At 52.5% G+C, this 21,536-nt stretch overlaps 1 protein-coding gene across 2 annotated transcripts in view; it reads left to right on the top strand.

The window, feature by feature from the left end:
* Positions 1–315: 315 nt before the first annotated feature.
* The window catches only part of DUSP8 (dual specificity phosphatase 8), a 55,834-nt gene continuing 34,613 nt past the window's right edge, over positions 316–21,536 (top strand). The window contains exons 1-2 of one of the 2 annotated variants that reach the window (XM_067296001.1): positions 316–386; positions 17,685–18,090. In XM_067296001.1, coding sequence (XP_067152102.1) covers positions 17,860–18,090 — 231 coding nt within the window. In that variant the 5' untranslated portion in view covers positions 316–386; positions 17,685–17,859. Of the gene's footprint in view, positions 387–645; positions 683–17,684; positions 18,091–21,536 lie in introns of those variants that run through there. The other variant, XM_067296002.1, reaches the window with a different exon arrangement.

Below are 21,536 nucleotides of genomic sequence, written 5' to 3'. Positions count from 1 at the left end.
CGGGGCCGGGGCCGCCCGCGCCGCCGCTCTGCTCTGCTCCGCTCCGCTCTGCTCCGCTCCGCTCTGCTCCGCTCCGCTCTGCTCCGCGCTCCGCTGCGCTGCGCCCGCGGCGGCGGCAGCGGGGCTGACGTCACCCTGCCCTGCGCCCGCCGCGCTGATTGGCTGCGGGTGACGTCAGCGTGGGGCTTTTTTCCCCCCCCCCCTCCCCTCCCCGAGGCATGACCTCATCGCCGGCGCATTCCCGGCGGCGCGCGGAGCGGAGCGGCGCGGAGCGGCGCGGCCCCTGCGCGCCGCGGCAGGCGGGCCCGGCGGCGCCGCCAGCGGCCGCGCCAGCCCGCGGAGCCGAGCCGAGCGGAGCCGAGCCGAGCGGCCCTCCGCCGCGCCGGGTCAGTGCGGGGCCGCGGGGGGCGGGCGGCAGCGCCTGCACGCGCCTCACGGGCACATATACATATACATATATGTGCCTGCATGTGCGTGTGTTCATACAGCTATATGCGCCGGGAGGTGCGGGCAGGGGCGCGCGGGAGCGGCGCGGGCGCGCTGTGCACTGCAGCACGCAGCACATGTGCGGCGCGTACGCGGCGCCCGTCGTGGGGACGCAGCGGCTGCCGCCGGGGCATGTGCGGAGCGGCGCGGAGCGGAGCGGGGGAGACGGACACCGCGCCAGCGCCGCCCGGGGCCGGTAGGGGGGCTGCTTTAAAAACCCCAAAACACACACACATATATATATATGCACACGCACAAACACATTCTATACATTTTTATATATATATATATATGGCTTTGTTTTTTTAAGGGGGGGGTTGGGATTATGCTGGTGCAAAACAAAAAAAGATAAGGGGGAGGGGGGCCAGGGGATGGCGAAGCGCTGCCTTGCGGAGGGGAGAGCGGCCCTGGGGGAACGCGCCCGGTATGTGGTGCCCGCTGGGCTGGGAGCTGGGAAGCAGCGGAGCGTCGCTGCGGTGCGCTGGGATGCGGTTGCCGCAGGTGCGTGCGGATGCTGGGCCGCTGCAGTGGTCCTTGGGGTTGGATGTGCGGAGGGGTCGGCGCTTTGGGCTCCCACCGCGCTCCGGTTTTGCTGGGGGTAACTTGCTAGCGTTTTTTTCTTTGGGGGCTGAGGCTTGGTATTTGAGGACCTGGTGTTAACAGAGCTGTGGTTTTTCCAATGATGAGAGAGTTTGGAGTGTCGCCGTATGTCCTTGGTGTTTAAATGAGCCCAGGGAAGCCGGCATGTGTTCAGCAGCGGGGGTTTTCATGCAACGCTTCACTGCTGCAGCTCCAAAGGCGCTGCTAGCGATTAATGAGTTAAGCTGCCCATTTAAAATAATCTCCTTGACCTCCCGTAATGTGTATGGAGCAATTGATCATCTCCTCCCCCCCCTTATTATGTTGTGATAAATGTTGGATTTTGTGCTGAAAGTTAGAGCTGATTATCGTTAGTCAGAATCCTGATTATTTCCCTTTATTGATAAACAAGTTCCTTCTCCTTTCTGCTCCTTTCTCCTCCCCCAGAATTGAATTCCTGAGCACAGTAAAAGCTGATGTCAGTGCTTCAGCTTGCATTGGGGGAGCTCTATGCACAGGTCAGTAATTTGCGGTTTTGTTGTAAGGAGGGACGTGGTGCAGTGCTGTTCTGTTAAGGATGTTTGCATTTGCTGGGCACAGATGCATTTCTTATTTGGATTGCGGTAGTATGGAAAGCTCCCTAGCGGGGAGCACAGCCCAGTAGGCGCTGTATATAAGCATGTGTCAAAAAGATGGTCCCTGTCCCAAACAGCGAGCAGTCGCAAATATGCTGGGAACGGTTGCCGGAGGTTTCAGTCTCCCTCTAATTTGGGGCGTGAAGACGGACGCCCCCCTGCTGCCCCCCGCGATGCGGATGGTGCAGCTGTCGAAAAGCCCGAGGAGGCTGGAGCAGGTAGCTAGGAGGGCTGTGCTGGCAGCCTGGCAGGCGCTTCCACCCGCACCGGGGCCATGTTAACCTTGAAGTGGGCTTGCCCATGGAGCTGCGTTTGCTGTTCGCTCATCTTGTCTCCTTCCTCCCTGCTAAGGCAAAAGGCTTAGGGCATGGCTGCCTGCAGGCTGAAATTCGGTGGCGAAGAGCTTTGTTTTCAGAAGGACTTGAGGCACGGGATTTGGCACTCGTGGGTTTGGTCTTGCCTCAGAGGGGTTTGCTAGCGCTGTTGTAAGCGGTCTGGGCTGGTCGGTTTTCCTCTGTAGAAGAGGTTTGTCAGGTTTGGGTCTGGTTGGGGCTTCCTGGGTTTGCTTTGGGTTTGCTTGTAGCAGTTGCCAAAATAAATAAGCTGCAACACCAAGAAAACTTTTCTGGCCATACCTGGAGGTATTTGGGATCTCTTGCTAGAGTGCCTGCAGGGCTACGCGGATACCTTGTCCTCGGTTTCGAGTAGCATAGCCCCACTGGCAGGGTGCGTATGTGTGGGGCTGTCCTAATGGCCACTACCACAAAGGACATTTGGGAATGCGAGAGCAAATGGGTGCCCAAATGCCTCTTTGGGATGACAGTATGTTGGACTTCCTACCCTTGGCTGATCAGCAATAAACTCTAGTAGAGAAATCCTTGGTCTAGATGGTCTCTTGAATACTGGTTCTGAGATGTCAGCATTTCACACCAAAATGCTTTCAACTCAACAGTTTAGCATACCGTGACTTTCAGTTGTCCCTGCCTGATGCAAGGTAAGGAATGGGGGAGGGAAACTTGGATCTTGCTTTACATTATAAAATCTAGCCTCTGCTGTGCTTGGGAGACCTGAGCAATGTGGCCAGACTCCTCAGGGCTCTCTTACAGAGATCACTCTTGCAAGTGTAGTACTTGGCATTTGTTTGCAGACATGTTTTTGTTGGGTGCCAAGCACCTTGCTGAGAGACCCACTGAGGTGCCTGCCTTTGGAGAGTTTGTCACCTAAAATTAAATACGATGCTGCTATTACTACCAAAGCACCCCCGAGGGCTGGGTGAGACTTCTCAGTAGTGTGTGTCTCATGCTGACAAATTGCCTCTTGGGAGATGGGAGAAAACTACGTTTTCCCCCCACAGTGACCTCCCCAAGGAAACCCCCCAAAATGGAAACCTGTCTCAGAAGGATTTCTGAAAATGACTATTCTCAAGATGAGTGTGAAGGGACTCCCACTCCATCCCTATTCCCTACCTCTCCACCAACAAGTGCTGCTTTAAATTGGTGTAAGAATATGGAGTGCGTTATAGTTGCTTTCCTGTTTTGATTTGTTCTGTTGTCTTTAAATAAGTCTCTTCTTAAGGATCAGAGACCAGTTTCTCTGGTGTGTAGCTCAGTTGAGGTTTGCCTCCAAAAGCCCCGAGTGCACACAGGTGTAGAACATGTTAAGGCTTTCTGTGATCAAAGCAGGAAAAGGAGGTGTTTCGGTGCTTGGCAGTCTTGACTTCTGGAACTGACTTGTAGGACACTACTGTCACACCACAGCTGCTACAGCAGACTGGATTTTGTAGAGAACAAGATGATAAAGAGCTTGCAAATACTGTATCTTCTGCCTGGTAGGACAGTTGGAGGATTAAACTAGGCTGGAGAGTTTGTAGATCTTTTTGCCCTCTACTGTTGGTTTAATGGCAATGTTAAGGGGCAGCTGGCTGCAGAAAGCCACAGCACAGAGGTGTTCCTTTTCCTCAACATGCAGTGCATTTCACCCCGGGCTCTTCTTTGCTGCTATGCATAGAGAACTCGTGCAGCCAGACCTTCACTGCTGTCATCCTGTGGGGAAAGCTTGAAAATGCTCTGCTGCAGCCTCATGCCCTCTGGGCTTTAAAACCTGTTTTTCAAGCTCTGCATTTCTCCTCTGAAGATACACCTGTCCCACCTGATGCTGAGTGGCAAAGGAGACACCTGACATAATTTCTGGTCCGCTCAGGGTGGGGAGGTGAGGGGGCCTGAGACAATTCATCAGATAAGGAGCCGAATGAGCTCCCTGCTCAAGATTTTCTCAAGCTTACTCAGGAAGCCCTGCACGTGCTTTGTGAGCAGGGTTGCAATACAGCCTGGGGAACATTAGGGTTGTAAAAGCTGATGGTGCCGAGGTGCTCTGGGATAATGGTATGGCAGCGCTGCACTCAAAGCGGGTGTTTTTGCCAGGTGGGCCTGGCAAAGCTTGGCCCACGTGAGCCAAATCCATGCCAGAGACCAAGGTGCGAGTTCCTGAGCTCTGGCTGAGGCGGATGCCTCAGTCACCCAGTCTCCTCTTTAGCAGAAGGTCATGGAAAGAAAAACAAACTGTTATCTCTTCCTCTTGCGAGAGCTGTTTGTAGACTTTCTACCTCTAGCAGGAAGTAAGATGATTAAGGGACTGGAGCATCTCTCTTATGAGGAAAGGCTGAGAGAGCTGGGCCTGTTCAGCCTGCAGAAGAGTAGACTGAGGGGGGTTATTATCAATGTGTACAAGTATCTGAAGGGAAGGCGTAAAGGGGATGGAGTGAGACTTTTCAGCGGTGCCCAGCGATAGGATGAGAGGCAACGGGCACAAACTGAAACACGGGAAGTTCCATCTGAATCTAAAGAAAAGCTTTTTCACTGTGAGGGTGGCTGAGCACTGGAACAGGTTGCCCAGAGAGGTTGTGGGGTCCCCATCCTTGGAGATATTCAAAAGCTGTCTGGACACAATCCTGGACAACGTGCTCTAGGTGACCCTGCTTGAGCAGGAGTTTGGACTAGATGATCTCCAGAGGTCCCTTCCAACCTCAACCATTCTGTGATTCTGTGGTTACTGTGCAGGGGGCTTCATTCCTTGCTGTACACACAGCTTCTGTGGACTTCTTGGCTGCTCTGAGCCCAGAGTTTCCAAAAATGACACGTGGTGCTTGTTTGCCCAGTTAATGACTCTTGGAAAGGAGCAGTATTTCAGAAGACAGGAGCTTGTAGCACCCCAGACTGGGATAGAGGGAAAACCAGGAGGCACTCACTGGGAACTGGTCTACTACATGAAGAGTCTCCTAGCACAGAAGGGGAGCAATACCAGTGCAGAACGGCTAATGCTAGGACTGTGCTGCATGAAGATGCAGCGACGCACTTTGCACTGAGTTAATTTAAGATCATGCCAGCAGCCTATCTGGGACTAGAAACACTTCCTTGCTTTCCTCTTTTCTTCCTATTGCCCTTATGCCTTTTCCCGTGTTGTTTCCTGTGTATGGAGAGCCCTCACAGTTCCTGTTTGCCCATCCTGATGTGTGCGTGTGTGACTTGTCTGCTTTCAGTGTATCATCTTCAAACCAAGTCTCCAGGTTTCTTGGGGCAGAGACTTTGTGTTCTTCAGGCATTTTTCCAGAGCACCTCAGAGTGCTCTTACCATTTGTGAAAGAGGCTCTCTGTACAGCATTTTTGCATGCTGAGTTATGGGGAGCATGATTTCTGAGCCCACTGGTGTTTGGGGAGGACCCATTAGGTGACTAGAAGGAAAAGAAACCCTCATCTACTGTTGAAGTTAGCCCAGCTTTAAGGGAGAGCAAGGCGTTGGACCAGGTGACCTCCTGAGGTTCCTTCCAACCTAAATTATTCTGTGACTGTTCCATAACCGCCTGCCATCCTGTTTCTCCCCTGCTTCTGTAAAATACCTGTTATTAAGCAGTGATGGTGAGAGGACTTGAAACAAGGTGGGCCATCGCTTTGATCCTGCATGGAAATTCCAATGACAGCATAACCCTGGAATCCTCCCCTTCACAACACACATCCTTGAGCCCTGCTAATGATGCAGTGCGTCTTTCCGGTTTGTCTCTGCCTAGCAGCATTACTCATCTGGCTAATAGGTGTGCGGTATACCCATATCCACAGCTTTACATCTCCCCTTTTTTTTTTTTTAATAAGGGATTTAGTTCTTTGAGGAGAGCTGCTGTACAAAGCTAGCAAATGTTAATTCAGCTGATGTGGCAGAAGCTGTGGTAGACATTTCAGTTCATTTATTAGGTGATTGCAGGTTTTCTCTCAAGCAAGTCAAACAATTAAACGCATTAAACCGGCATCTGCTTAAATTACACGTCTCCCATTGAAATCCAACCTCTCCTGAGTAACTCAGGACCATTTCTGCTCCAAACAGAGAGGGTCCATCAGCATCCAGGGCATTCTATTGAAAAGAAGCAACCAAGAAGCATCTTCAGCATCTGACTGTTTTCGCGTTGCCTTTAACAACCCCGGTTTCTAAGCTTGCGATCACAGTCTGGTCCTCCTCAAGCTTTAGCTTGAGTGGAGTTATTCATTCCATCTTCATCTGCCTTGGCCGGGAGCCCTGCGTGGGGAACGGATGGGCACAGGCTGAGCCTCGCTTGGCACTTGAGGCTGTTGAGCAGAGAGCTGGTGTGGAGAGGGTGCCAGCACTGCTGACTTCTAAGCTCGCATATGAAAAATAGATTAACCGTGTGCATGCAGGGGGGGAAATCAAAGCAGGGAACACTTCACAGTTCACCCTTTCCCTGCCTGCTTTGTCCAAATGGGGAGGAGTACGTTGGTGTTATAGACAGGGCTTTGCTTCTGTTAGTGGACTCGGGAACAGGCCTTGCAAAGGTGTCCCAAACGGCTTTGCTAGCTCACCTGAGCCAAGGTGCGGGAGCCAAGTGTGTGCCGCAGGAGCCAGCTGCTGCCTGAACGCCTGGCCTTCTCCTTTGCTCCTTACCTGCTGCTCACTGCATTTTCTGCTTTTCCTGGTGGAAAGCCAGTAGGATGCAGCAGGCCAGGAAGGTGACCAAGAGGAGCAGGTCTCCAGCTTAAATCAAAATGGAGCTCCCCAAACTATTCTCTGGGGTGGTAAAGGGGCAAAATGCCTCCTGCATGCTGAGTGAAGTTGATTATTGCAGCAAAACTAACGCAAACCTCTGACTGGGCAGAATCTCCCTGGATACGTCCTTTTGTACAGCACTTGCATTGTGCCATTAAAAATAGATCTGTGCATTCTCCGTTTGCTTGCTGAATGCTGATGCCTGTAATTGTGTCATCCTCACAGCCCCATCTGCTTTGAGCTTGGCTGCCTCTTTGTCTGCCACCTGAGCAAGGTTCATTCAGCAGTAACTGATAATAAAGATAAGTATGACTCTAGTGGGGTCTAGAAGGACTGGAAGAAAGGTGAGGAGGAATGAACTGATCTTACTTAGCTGCAGGTCAGCTCCCAGTCCTAAACAGGCAAGATTTGGTGTATGCTTTCAATTACATGTTCAGAATCACCAATAACTAAGACTTGCTGACATGGAAACTAGCTGGAGGATGTTGAAGCTTTGGCTGTACATCATATTACATCTCTGGTTCTTTGAAACTATGGAGTTAAAAAAAAAAAAAAAAAAAAAAGCTTCAATGTCTGCCTGGAGTTGGTGAGAGGGATACTGCCCCACTAGGGAAGTGGTTAATGAGTTCATGTAGCTTGCCACCTACAGTAGCAGTGATGATAGCGGTTAAAAGAAAGGGTCCATGTTACGGAAACCATGCAAAATGTAGCTGTCAGTAAACAGGCTAGCCTGCAGGATTTATTGCATGGAGAGGAGCTCTGATTTCTGGCTAGTAAGCTGTGACTCTCTGTGGCCGATGGACCTGTGTTTGTCTGGGGTGGTCAGGATGAAGGGAAGACCTGCAAAACACTCTGACCCCCGCGTGACTTCAGATTAAGCTAATGAGCCACCCAGCAATGAATCACAACCCATAAGGGAAAAGGAGAGAGTGGGGCAGGAATGTTAGCTTTGTCTTTTCCCATTCTTAGCGCTTCTTCTAGATAAAGGTAATCCTTTGAAACCCAAAACTGGTGGCTTCTCTTTGTGGTTGTGATAAGAGGTGGAGCCTGAACTGACAAGTGCTAATTCATCCCAAACCTGTGAGCAATTTGTCTGTTGTGTGTGTATATAGGAAATTTAGCAGGCCTTGGACCAAGTCAGAAAAGTCTTGCAAGGCATGTTACTGCCCTGGGGGAAGCATCATCCTGTGGAAAATCAGTGTAGTCCCTTGGAACTGAATTCTGGGTCTTCTAAGGAGGGCCAGAGTTTCAGCTGGCATACAGCAGTGTAACTGTGAGCGTTGGCTTATACTGGCTGAAAACTGGTGCTAGAATCTGCACCCGTGCCTCAGTTTGCATCAGCTATTACCAGACCCAGCATAAAACCAGCCAGAAGAAAGGAAGCAACATTTTTATTCTTAAATGAGTCCATGTGTGCTGTTTGTCATTTAAATATGGGGGACTAATGACACTGCAGGTGGGCAGGTGCCAGTGGAGCTCCTCTGTCTTTGCTAGGTCCTAACTTACCTCCCTCTATGTGTGCTTACAGCCTTGGGCCTCACCAGCCTCAAGACTGTCCTGGGGACTCTGCTGAGATGGACAAATTCATTTCACTTTTGCTTGTTCCTGAGAAGTGAAATGCTGATGTAGGTATCTCCTATCATGGAGAACCATAGTTTAATCCTGTGCTTTCTTTCCTTTAGCGTGTAGGTATGGTGGGAAAATAGTACTCAGGTCCTGGCAGACCTTTCTCCAAGAGACTGAAAATGCACCCAGCAGGTATTTATGGTGTCTGGTGTCCTAGAACAAGAGAACTAGACCAACCCTGACAAAGCATCTACCTACCTACCTTTCTGGGCTATCTCTAGCCATTCTTACTGCAAAAAGAGCCACTGGAGATCCCTAAGACAAGCCTGTGGTAGCCTCTCTGCCCATCCATGGGCTCACGTGGTTATCCAGCAGAGATGCAGCAAATGCGACTGGGGTATCAGGCAGTGGGGAGCAAGGTCACCTGAAGCACCAGTGGGGCTGGATGTCCTGTGTCCTATGCGACATGTCCCCTTCCTTCCACCTGGCTGTGACGTGTGCCAAGCTGGTCAAAGGAGACGCTGCCGTCAGCTCCTGGCCAACTCTCGGCTTGGCAGGATGAGGAGGGAAATGGGATAGCTTTGTGTTAGAAAGCAGCGTGCTTGATAGCTTCATCCTTAGTGTGGGTAAAGGCAGTGATTAAATGTCTGGCTGGTCTTGGATAACCTTTGGTCTTGGCTTTTGTAGGCTTTAAAATGAAAGTGTTTGTTCACACTAAGGGGGAAAACCATATAAATCATGTTCAAAGTATGAGTCATAGCAAGGGGAAAACTGACCTTGTCATCTAGACTCTGGATACTTCCCTTCTCTGCTGTTGCTGTTGGCTATTCCTGACCCAGTAGCAGTCTGATCTCCAGACTGACCACCTGGGCTGCAGTCAAATTTTTCTGGCTACAGCTGGTCTGAAGATGTTTTAATACACATGGAGCACTTCAACGGCTAAGAAGCAGGCTAAGAAGCAATTGCATTTGCAGTTGCAACCCTCCCAAAGCTGCTGGCCTAACATCAGGTGGTGGGAGGGGATGAGGGGCCCCTTCCCTTGGTTCAGCTGCAACCAGAAGAGCTGGTCTGCCTTGCAGGGTGAAGGTGCATGTGAAAGACTCGCTCATGGCTCAGTAGGACGCGTCACCTTCCCTTTCCCCTCGCCTCGCTGCCTTCCCTGCCTCTCTGCTGGCAGCTGAGGCTCAGCCGAAGTGCCTGCAATGTCCGAGGTGAGCGGGAGCAGCCCCAGGCCATGCGCCGGAGGTTAGCCAGCCACATGCCAGAGGCTGCTGTAGGCCCCCGTGCCATTCCTCTTGCATGGTGTGAATGCACCATCTGTCACTTTGAACAGGCTCCTGTTTTTCCAGCAGTGTCCTCTGACAGAAAACACCTCTGTGCGTCTGGACTTAGGGCTTTGGTTACTGAGGGGAAATTCAGACTCCAGGAGACTGGCGGGTGCTGCTCTGTCGTGTGAAGCTCACCTAGAAAGCCCATGTACAGGGCCCGCTTGGAGCTCCCCACCACCCACTCCTTGTGGTTTAGGAGCAGCTTCCAGCCTGTGTAAATTAAAAGGAGAAAGCAGTATAGAGAAAAAAAAAGAAAAAAAAGAATGAGCTCAGCAAGCAGCTGGGCCTGAAATCCTGGGAAAGGTGCAGTTGCTGCCTTGGAGGGATGTGCTGTGGGAAAAAGTGGGAGCTTCCCCTTCCCAATGCCTGGAGGCTTCCAGCGCTTTGCTTGCGTAGAGGGGGTGCCCAGGGGCTTTCGTCCGGAGAGGAGCAGTGTGTAGGAAGCAGAGAATGAGGATATGAGATCAGCATCGCACGCATCTTGCTCTGTCTGTCCTGGGAAAATTCTTGTGGGTCCCCGAGGGTGCAAACGGGGCAGCAGTGTGTGAGAAGGGGGCCTGGGGCTGCCTTCGCAGCATTGCCCTTGTGCTCCTGGGACTCTGGAGATGTCATGCCTCTCCCATCCTTCGCCTGGCCCCATCTGCTTAGGTAAGGGCTTGGTTCTTGGTGCGCACTGCTTAGCACAGTGAAGGCTTGTGCCTGGCTCCCCTCTGCATCCCACTGGTGTGCAGAAACGAGTGTCTGTCTCCTTTTCTCCATCTTGTGGTGCTCTAGGTGCTGGCAGAGATGAGGCAGTGTCTGCCCCCCAGCTGGTACCTCCCCTCGCAGCCTCTTGCCTCCTTCCCCTTGAAGCAGCCCAGCTTTACATGTCCACATGAAGGTATCTGCTGGTGGGTTCTGGGGTGGCTCTGTGTCCTCCAGCTTCGCTGGGGCAAGGCTGAATGTGCAGACTTTGCATCTGGGTTAGTCAATGTGGTCAGCAGTGTTTCCAGCCTTCTCAGATAAACTCATTTTAAGGAAAAAACAAAAAAAAGATTCCCTCTTCAAGCAGGGAAATCTTTTGTGATGCCTGTTAAAGGGATCTTGAGTAGCTGCTAGAAAAATCCTCAGAGGTTACATCACTTCCAAAATGGCTACTACAGGTTCCACATGGCTTTCTCCCGCTGGATCACTAGTGCTCCGAATTTTCCATCCATGGAGAACATCTGCCTCTTTTGCTAGGAAGGAAAAGCCGCTAGTTCATGGTGCTGTGAGCAGCAGAAGGCAAACAATGGATGGGCTAGGGTCGAGAGTAGCTGGCACAGAGCGAAGGGGACATCCTGGAGTTGCCTTTGCATCCTAGCGGCACATCTCATCATGGTTCGAATGCCAACCTGGGTGCCTCCAGCCCTGGAGGCCAAAGCAGCCTCACGCTTCCCGGGGGCGCTTGGCCCGCGGAGGCAGTCAGCAGCGCCTGGGCCCGCTGAGCGCCTGTTGCCTGGCAGCTCCGCAGTTTCCAGGGAAACCAGAGGTGCTAACTTGTTAATGAGCCCCGTGGCCCTGATTGCTGCTGCAAAATAATAATAATAATTAGCAATAGTCCCTTGATTTAGGAATCCCTCAAACAGCAGGAGCCTGCCGAGGGTAGTTTGTGAAGTGCCCGAGTACTTGAAAGAAATAAGGGGATGGAGAGGAAAAAGGGTGGAGATCTTGGTGAAAGCACCAGATTTTACATCTTAATAAATGTCTGGAGAGCTGGGGGGCCAGCATGATGCTGCCAGCGTCACAGGCAGTAAGCTAGCAGTTACTTTCTCGGCAGTCCTTCCAGTGGTTAATCAGCTGCTGGTCCTGATCCGATGCCGGATGGATGGAGGAGCCCCATCACCTCCTGCCCTGCGTTGCCCGTGGGCAGCCTCTCCGCTCGAGGGCTCTGCGGGTGCCTGGCCATTTGCAGGCCTCTGCTGGGGAACAAGCAAATCGCTTGTGCTCAGTGCTGTTGGGTCCCCAAGTGGAGGTGGCAATTTTTAGGAGACAACTGCTTTCGTGGATTACCCAGGGACAAACTAGCAGAAGTTTCTCTGTGGTTACAGCCCTGTGTGCATGCTCTTATCCCTCAGTAAATGGAAGGTGGGCAATGCCACTGAAAGAGCATGCTCATGGGATGATTGTTGCAGATCTATTGAGCATGCTGTAGGTCCAGTCTCACTTCTATCATGGAGACTTGTTTGTGCAGTCTGAGCTGCCAGTCCCCAAGGCATCATTGTTCCCTTAGCTGTGTGCTCAGTCATGTGTGGGTACCTTGTCCTGCATCCCCTGGCTCCAGATTTGACCCTTTCCACATCTTCATCTTTGTGCAGTCCAGCTTGTGGTGGATGGTTCCAGCAGTGTCTCCTCCATGTTGTACACCGTGTCTCAGTCCTGCTTCTAGTCTTAAGGAGTTCTGCTTTTTGCAAACTTGTTCCCTTTGTTAGAAGCAGATTTTGGCATTTCAGCACAGATCCCCAAAAGACCTTGGGAGAAGATGAAGAGCAGTGCTACTAAGTTCCTTCACTGTTGCGTCTCTGGCTGGAATTGGAGCAGGAAAGCAGAACTGGAAACACTTTTGAATTGCTGGCTCTGTGGTAGGGCTATTCTACATAGCAGAAAGTGTCTTTCCCTTTTCTCTGGGTCTTGGTTGCTTCTGTCTGCATTTATCTTGAACATAAATCTCAAACAACAGCGGAAAGAGCTGGGAAAGGCCTGGGAGCAGAGGAAAATCCAGCAGTAAGAAGCTAGGGCACTCCTAATGTGAACTAATAGCTTCTTAGAGTGAAGCTGGCCTGCCAGAGGCAGCGAGGGGAGCAACTCTTGAATTAGACCATGTGGGAAGGGTCCCTCCTAGACACAACTGCTAGCTTGGTTAGTGAGGTTTAGGGTTGCTACAGAGATGTACTGACCTTCCTGTTAACATCTCCAGTACAGCAGAAACCAGCTCTGCACCCTTCCGCTAAGCACATGCCTCTCCTGGAGGCCTTCTGCAAGATGCTGAATCGAAGGCAGAACAGGAGTAGCCTCCACCTCAGTGACTCTGTGTTTGGCCAGCCCAGGGATGAGTTTCCACTGGTCTGTCCTGGCACACAGATAAATTCAGGCCGGGGCCTGTTTCGGATGTTCTTGCTCTCTTGCCTGGCCTGACCAGAAGAGGGTCAGAGCTGGGACAACCAGAGCCCTGCTGAGCTGCCGTGGAGGTACACTCTCAGCCCAGCTTGCAGCACGCATCTGTGTCAAACCTGTGGCGTGCACTGTTCACCTGAAATGTGTTTCCATGGAGGTACATGCCAGGGACAGACTTGCTCCTGTCTCCTGAAGAGTGTGGTTAGCCTAGCTCATGTGTTAAGCTCTCTGCCTGTCTTTCTGTCCCTCAGCTGTGGCATGGCCCCTCCTGCTTTGCTGTCCCCATTCAGCTAAGCCATGTGCCCATCTCCTCATTACAGGCACTCCAGGGAGAGGTAGGATTAAAGGATTATGGTAATGTTCTTCAGGAACACTCAAGAAGATTAAGATAGCTTTAATAAACTGATAAGTGAGGGACACAGCTATGTTTCTGAAACTCTAATTTAGGCTCCAGGTTAACCTTTTTCCCCCTGCTCTGGAGACTGCTGCCCTGTCACCGTGGTGAGGTAACAGGAAATTTCTTACTCCAGCAATGCTCGATGGCCATGCCTTGTGCCTTCCTCTTTGCCTTTACTTATGACCCAATGGAGCAGAAGCAGAAAGACAGCTTCCTTCCTTCCTCCTCTCCTTGTATCCTGCCCAGGTAAGGAGGCGTTAAAGCTTCTTCTTTTCAGAGACCATCTCACATGTGGCCTGTGAGGTGCTGTGGAGGTGCCATAGTCTCTGCTGGTACTTGGGGTCATTCCCCCCTTTTACCTGCCTGCCCTGGTAGCTGGCGCTCTTCTGGTTTTCTCTATGTGAGCCCCTGCTGCTTAGTCTGGCTTCAAAATTTCATATGGTTGCTGGCATTGAAGTAACTCATTTGTCTTTGACCGGGCTGGAAGCGTGTGTGGAGAAGTTATCAGCAGCAAGGGCCACTAGAGCAGCTGGTGGCAGTCCTGCCAGCCACTTGTGCTACGTCCCATCCAGCACTCACTCCGAAACACTCTGGAGCAGCAGAGCCTGTGTTAATGCCTGCCCAGTGTGTGGCCAGAGGGATGCTAGGTGTTTCCAAAAAATTCATAAATACCTGCAGTAGCATCACTGCTCCAGCAACACTGGCCCAGGGAATCTGGGAGAAAAGTACTGAATGCTGCTCTGTTGCTTATCGTCTACAAGTACTTGACACTGCATTTTGGTTGGCCAAGAAGAGGTAGATTGTACAAGACTGTGCCAGTTTGGAAGGACCCAGCTCTTCCTGTGCCTTGGTCTAGCAACAAGGTTACAGCTCCCTATGACCACCCTTGGTTATCTCCCTCCTGCGGAAACGTGTTCGGTCAAACAAAACAGGCCGCAGAGGGGAGCAGAGTGGAGGAACCTTGTCTGGCCTCCCCCGTGTCTCTAGGGTGGAGCCCGGGGCAGGATCAAGCTCGCTTTCCTTGCATGCTTATGCTGCCAGTTCTACCTGGATGTGCTGGGGTGGACGTTTATCTGGTGGTTTTGCAGGAGGTCAGCTATTAGCTGAGACAGGAAACCTTCAGCCGTGTTGTCTCCCCTTCTGCCTCTGGTTTCACCCGTGTAACCTCTCAGTCATCTGCCACAACTTCATGCATGGAAAGGCTCTTCCAAATAGTTTTTTTGCAGGGCAATTAGGAGATCAAGGATGCGTTATCTTTCCTGGATCCCTTCAATTGTGCCTGAAAACCCCAAAGCTTACCCCTTGCTCGTTATCTGGAGAGCAGGGCAATGGACCCTGTTATCTCCAGAGATACTGTGCAGCATGTGTGTGTGTCCCCAACGCATCAGATCACTCTTTCTTCCCACTTCAGTGTTTTATTCGTATCCCTCCATCTCAGTATTATCCACATCTTTTTGTCTGTCGACTCTCTCCATTCCCTTTTATTTCTTGGGTATAATTGGAAGAATCAAGAAGTATTCACAGCCCGGTGGCCTGATGGGGAAGGGAAGAGAGGGTGATTTGGGGAGTGGGGTGTGAAAGCAAGACGAAGGGGAAAAGCTGGCTAATTTGCATCCTTTCTGACTGCCCTGGCTCTAAAGCCAAGCTCCAGCAGGGGGTCTTCTGGCAAGGCGGTAGCAACGTAATGAGGTGTGTCATATCCCAGCAGGAGCCAGCCTCGCTCCCCCTCACACCCCCTAATTAGAACTGTTTCAATTTTTAAGCCCCCCTCAAGGAGTGCAGCAGGGAGGCGGAGGGGGGGGCCGCATGCGGGGAGCGGGGTGTCCGCCAAGGGGAGGGACCACAAGCCCGCTGCTGAGGGGGCAGCTCTAATTGGGGTCCCTGCGAGGAGGTACAAAGCGCTACAAGCTCACTGTGGGGCAGGAGAGAGCCAGAGACAGCCATGCCGTCATGCCACGGGGCTGCAAATGCTTTGTGCTGGGAGGAGCCGTCACTGTTGCAGTCTTTAAGGGATTTTTTTTTCTTTTTTTCCCCTAAGTTGAATTAGTGTGTTAGCAGAGGCAGCGTGTGTGTGTTACAGGGGTAGGAGAAGGTTATACATCCTGTTGTGGCCTGATGTTGGGAACCTGGATCCTGAAGCTCAGGACATCTCTCCTCCTGCTTTGCAAAGCAGGTCCAGTAGCCCCGGGCAATGGGAGGCTGCTAATTCTGGGGTCCTGAGCCAGAAACCTGCAAATGCCGACTCCTCCGTCCTTGTATTCAGTGGCTTTGCATCCTTTTTCTGCAAGCTGGCTGTATCCTCCAGGATTGGTGACTGGTAACAGAGGTCACTGGCATTTCAGGCACACACACACCCCCTTGCCAAGCAGGATTTTTTGCAATACGAATGGGTGTCGGGCTCAGTGTAAGGACCTTTTATTTTCTTAGTGTGGAAGGTACTTATCTGGTTCAAGCAAGAAGTGTCTTTCCCTCTATATGTAGCACAGCACCAGGCGCAACAAGGTCTCTGCTCATTACCACAGTGGCATGTCCTACCCATGCATCTTCATTGTGCCAAAAACTACCATAGCTGTGGGATCCCTGCAAGATTGTGCCTACGCCACAGGGACTTAGAGTACAGGAGCTTCCAAGACCTGCTGGCTTACTCCGATCAGGGTGACTCATAAGCCTGCTCTAGTCCATGGACCAAATCCTGGCCCTGCAGAAGTCAATGAAAGTCTTTACGCTGGTCTTTTCAGGCACGGTATTCATAGTCTTCCTAATTCAGATGCATTAAAGCTTCCACGCAACAGCTTGTGGGTTCTCTCTAAAACACTGTCTGGCAGGAGCAAGAGGAACCTGGTAATAACCCTGCTTATTTTCTGAATGACTACAGTGGCATTAAAACCTAATGCCATTAAAACATGCCTGCAATGATGTGGCCATTAAAAACTAAGAAGACACCCTAAGCTAAATGCCCCCAGGTTGCCTCTTGCTCTTGCTATCCCCATGAGCTGGACTTGGAGGAAGCTCACTCTTCTGAAGCAGTTCACAGACCACCCAACTTGACCGTCCTCTGCTCCTAAGGTGGAGCCAGATATCTCCCCCTCTATGTGAATCTGCTTGCAAAGACTGTGCAACTGAGGAGACTCCAGAGAGGATGAAACAGGCCTGGTTCCTCCTGCCCTAGGCACTGCTAGCCCTGCTGAACATCACTGCCTCAGATCTGGGAGGGAGAAGGGACTGTCCTGCAGCCAGGAGAGATAGTCATGAGGTGGGGCTGATTAAAAAGGCAGGTGAAATCCACTGTGAAGTGATGGATGTGGGTGGACAAACCTTGTTTGGTGGGATGTCTGATGGGTCTTGAACTAGCTATCACTGTGCAGGAGTGAAGCCTTAAAGCTGAACGTATGTGGTTCTGTGAAAGCATTAGCTCCGTCTTCAACAGATGTCAGAAAAAGCAAATTGTTTGGAGCTGTTAGTCTGGGAAGAGGGAAGGAGGAGATGCTTTGGCCCATACGGAGCTCTGGTGTGCCTGCACACACAGCATGCAGTTCTGCAGTGATAGCAAGGCTCAAGAAACAGCTCTATAGATGTTACGGGCTTAGAGACTCCTAAATAAGCTCTGAAAATGGTGAGAATCCTGGGGAAGACGAATAGGGAGTGAGCGTTCATGGCCTCTTCCAATATAGGAACTGAGGGTCATCCAGAGGAGCCATCAGCAGATTGAGAGCAAACCAGAGGAAGGGCATCTTCATAATAGTTGGTGAACGGTGCAACTCCCTGCCCCAGGACAGCATGCATATTAAAAGCTGACATGGCTTCAAAAAGCAATTAGGCAAATTCATGGAAGAAAGCTCCACTGAGGGCTGTTATATTCAGAGATGAAACCTCTGGCCCAGGAGGTTCTTAAACTAGAGATGACTGCAAGCTGTGCAAATATGCCTAGAAAGCGCGCCTGTATTCTTGTCTCATTGTTACTCCCTTCTGAAGGCGTCTGCCACCAACCACTGCTGAAGACTGGGCTACAGAGACTCCTGGTCTCTGTGCAGTTGTTAAGGTCTGACGTGCTTTTAAGTTCTCTGCTAGCCTTGCAGTGGCTGCCTGTTCTTACCCAGCCCTGTCTGCGTTACAGCAAGCTGGTGACAGGACAAAGGAGTGATGGAGTGTGGCTTGGGCTACAGGGCTTAACAAAATTACCATCTGATTCGTTTCTGTAGATCTGCCTCCTTTTGTACCTCCAGTGGATAGTGGATGGGGGTAGAGGCTGTTAATATAAATTCCTTGTCTTCGTACAGCCATTCCTTCTTGACTTCTTCCACCCTTACTTGAGGGATCTGGGCTGAGAGGTGGGGGAAGTCAAGATGCCGGGAAATGCAAGCAGAGAAACCTGAATGTGGTAAAGCACATAGTCAAGAGGAATGAGTTTTAAGGGGTAGAGTGGGGCTTGGGATGGAAGAAGGCTCAAGGGAGAAAGCAGTGGACTCTGATCAGCATTATGCCTTACAATCTTTTTCTCCTTTTCTCTCTCTTCAGGTTCAGCACAATGAGTTGGCATCCCAGGCTTTAGCCGTGTGAAGAGACCAGGACGGGTGCTGCTCTGCTCACACCTTACCCCCTCGCTCTTTCCCCTTGGGGAGACCAGTGCTGGCTTCCCTGCCCTGGCCGTCCACCCCTTCCCCCCACTCGCTGCAGAGGGGACAGGCCCGTTATGGCAGGGGACAGACTCCCACGCAAAGTGATGGATCCTAAGAAGCTGGCCAGCCTCCTGAGGAACGGAGCAGAGGGCACCCTGGTCATCGACAGCCGCTCCTTTGTGGAGTACAACTCCTGGCACGTCCTCAGCTCCGTCAACATCTGCTGCTCCAAGCTTGTCAAGAGGCGACTGCAGCAAGACAAGGTCTCCATTACAGAGCTCATCCAGCCAGCCTCCAAGATGAAGGTACGGGATTTGGCCCTTGCCTGCCTTTGTGCACCGTTGACCTCCTCTTCCCCAGCAAAGGGATGTAGGGGGGTGGGTCTCTGACCACTGTAGCATGGGGTGCAGGGGTGCGGAGACAAACTCACTTAAGGGCCAGTCTATGCCTGACCAGTATGTCCTGCTTCTCAGTTTTGGCACCTTGTTACCAGGCTACTTCTCTTTGGCTCTGCCTTTACCCTTCAGAGAGATGGAGCATGAGCTCATGTGTCCACAGGCCCCCAGGGCTGTCCTCAGGGACCTGTTTCTTCCCCCCACCCCAGTGATGTGGCACCCCCATCCAGGAGCCCTCTGCAGGCAAGTTGAACAGGTATATCAGCCTTAGGAATTGTTGTACGCTGGCAGACAACCCCACCAAAGCCTTCCTGGAGCTGTAAGCTTAATCCCTTGCTAAAAACTCTTCCCCTCCCCTCTGTCATCTCTAACTCCATTCAGGGACATGTAATCCTCCTCCCTTGTGACGCTAGAAGCTCTTATCCGGTGTCATGGCATATTATCTCTCCCAGGCTTCTCTCTCTATCTCTCCTAGTTAAATAATAGTGGTGGCTCAGAGCCATGGAACTGGGCTCCAGCCCCGATCTTCCCGGCTGTTTGAAATACCACTGGGTGCCCCCACGGGGGAGCCAACGGGTCCTACCCTCTGTGCAGATGCTGCTGAAGGGCTCCACGGTCAGCTGGCTGGTGACAGGCTTGGAGAGTTGTTTCCCCCTCTTGGCTCCCTGTGAGCTAGCCCAGCTGGCCACCCCGCAGGCCCTTTGGTAAGCACAGAAGTGTGTCCGTGAGCCTCCCATGAGTGCGTTTTGCAGTGCTGTGGCATGACCAGCCCGTTCCCCGCTTCCCACCTGGCAGAGCGTCCCATCTGCCATCCCCTCCAGGATTGCGGGGGTTAATGAGGATAATCTCTGCCAGTAGGATTCATGTCAGTGAGAACTAATTGTGAGCGGGGCAAGAGCAGGGAGGGCCCGTGTGTGCTGCCAGGGGGGGTCCGTGCAGGTGCCTGCCCATCTGGGCCAAGCGGAGCGAGGGGTGCAGCACGGCTTCGGGTGCTGCTTTGGGGTGGCCTGGCATTGCCAATGGTGCTCAGTGACCGCGTGGCCGCTCGCAGAGGGGTGGACCCAGCCTCTGTGCCTGTGACATTTCCAAGGGGAGAGACTCCCCCAGCCCCTCTCCGCCAGCAGCGCCTGGGTCTCTTCCAGCCGTGGTCGGTGGGGAAGGGTCAAGTATCCCAGCACCTCCCAAGCTGGGGACTCTTGGGATCTGCTTCGACGTAAGCCCTTCCACCTGCCCAGTGCCCTGAAACCGGCACGTCCCCCCATGGCACGGTGTTGGGGCTGGGAACACATTAGACCTGGCAGCATGCGATTCCCCTGGTGGGGGCAAAGCCCTTGGCCCCTGGCACAGAGATGCGCGGGGCTGCTGCGCAGCGAGGGGCGATGTCACCCCACTGCAGCTCACTTGCTCCTCGGGTTGCTCCTGCTTTTACCATTTCCCAGCTGCCCCCCCTCCTTGTAATTTTATGGCAAAGTGAGGGTAATTCAGGCGATTAATCAAATGCTGGGCCCAGCTGGAGCCATCTGTGGAGTCCTCCCCCCGCCGGCCCTGTGCGCGCGCTGCCGTCCGCATTGGCTGCCGGTGACATCACCCTGCCTGGATCGGGGAGGTTCGCAGCGCGGGGGGGCACGGGTTGCCTCCAATCTGCTTTAGTGATGCTCCAGGCTGGGCGATTTGGAGGGGATTGCAGAGAATGATTCCTGAACGGATTTAGCTGTTCTTAAATCCTCGGGAGAATAAAGCAGAATAATCAGTTTTTGCAAGCTAGGAACAAGCGAGAGGCGCGTCCGCCCTCCTCTCGGTTAGGGTCACCTCTGCAGTGGACGCCGTCACGTGGAGCAGCAGCAAAACTAATGCCGGGCGGGGGGGAGTAGAGGAGCAGGAGGACCGAGAAGGGAGAGCAGGAAGAGTTAACATCAGCTGATGCCTTCTGCAAACCTGCAGCGAGCCTGCAGCTCCGCGGCTCTGCAGCCATGCAGAGGAGCCGCAGCAGGCAGCGACCGCCGCAGGGGCAGCCAAAGGGGCCGGCCAACCCTCCCCGCGGTGTGGCTCCTGCCCCCCGCTCCGTCACGCTAATGGACCGCGAGCTCTGCAAGCTGGTGCCGTCCCAAAGGGCCCTTGGTGCACACCTAGCGACCGCCAGCCGGCTCCCTCCGCGTCTCCTCGCTGGCAGGAGCAAGGTGCGGGAATAGCTCCCTCCTCCCCGCTCGTGGGTCATTACCTAATGGTCCAGGTATGGGCTAGGGACAGAATTATAACCTCGTGGCAGGGACATTGCAGGGGGAGGCATAGGGGTGCATTCACGAGCTTTAATTCTCTGGTTACTTTTTTTTTTTTTTTTTGCAAGGCTGAAATATCTCCCAGCGATGCGCATCCCCAGGCAAGAGCAAACGTGCCCCCACTGCCTTTCCGAGCAGGCCCTTCCTTAATCTCCCCTGGCACACAAGGCCTCCCAGAGTGCTCAACCCAGGAATTAATTAAGCTCCAGGGCACCCTTGTGAGTTTAAGCCACTTGCCCTAGGAAGCTGGGGGAGGAGGAAGGGGGGGGGGTCACAGCCATATCCTCATCTGGCATAAATCAGGGGTATTTGTTCTGACTCCGGCAGAGCTGCTCTCCGTGCAGTGATGGCTATGGCTCAGGGTTTCCAAGCCTTTTGGGCCCAGACCCGAGAGCAGTGTTTCTGCAGAGAGGCATGTCTTTGGGGTGATGTACGTTTTTTTCCCTTTTCCCTCTCCTCCCCCCCAGCTTCCAATTTTGGCCACTTGAGTCAAGGATGTATTTTGTGACCTACAGAAATCAATATGATTTGGGCTGCCGCCTCAGGATTTATATACCCCTGGAGAGATATCTGCAAGCTGTTTCCGTCAAAAATTCTTACCTTCGTACCTTTCCATATGCTGTTTCCCTCTAAACCTCCTTAAATGCATTAAGTGGGTTGATGGGTATTGCTGCTGAGCTCAGAGGGAGGGCAACATTGCAAGGCAGGGAGGGAGGGATTAGCGAAAGAGGAATGCGGCCTTGGCAGATTTGTAAGTATTAGTTAGTGGAAGTGTCCCTGCTTGCAGAGGAACAAAAGGGAAGGTGGTCGCTCCGCCAGGGTCTGCGAACAAAGGTTTTGGGGTCTGCAGTCGGTGAGGGGAGATGCTCACAGCTCTGTCTGGACTGAGCAGATGAGGGATGTGGCTGGAGAATTGGCTGAGCTGGGAGGGGGGGAAGAAACAACAGAAAACCCTGAAGAGAGGCATTTCTGCCAAAGAGGAGTGAGAATGGGGGCTAGGTACCAGAAGGGAAGGACAGACACTGGCTGCCAGCCAGGGCAAGCAGCAGAAATGGAAATAGAGCAAAAAACTGGAGCAGA

This window comes from Apteryx mantelli, chromosome 4 (genome assembly GCF_036417845.1).
Source record: "Apteryx mantelli isolate bAptMan1 chromosome 4, bAptMan1.hap1, whole genome shotgun sequence".
In the NCBI taxonomy this organism is placed as follows: Eukaryota; Metazoa; Chordata; class Aves; order Apterygiformes; family Apterygidae; genus Apteryx; species Apteryx mantelli.
This window is presented reverse-complemented; position numbering and strand designations above follow the sequence as displayed.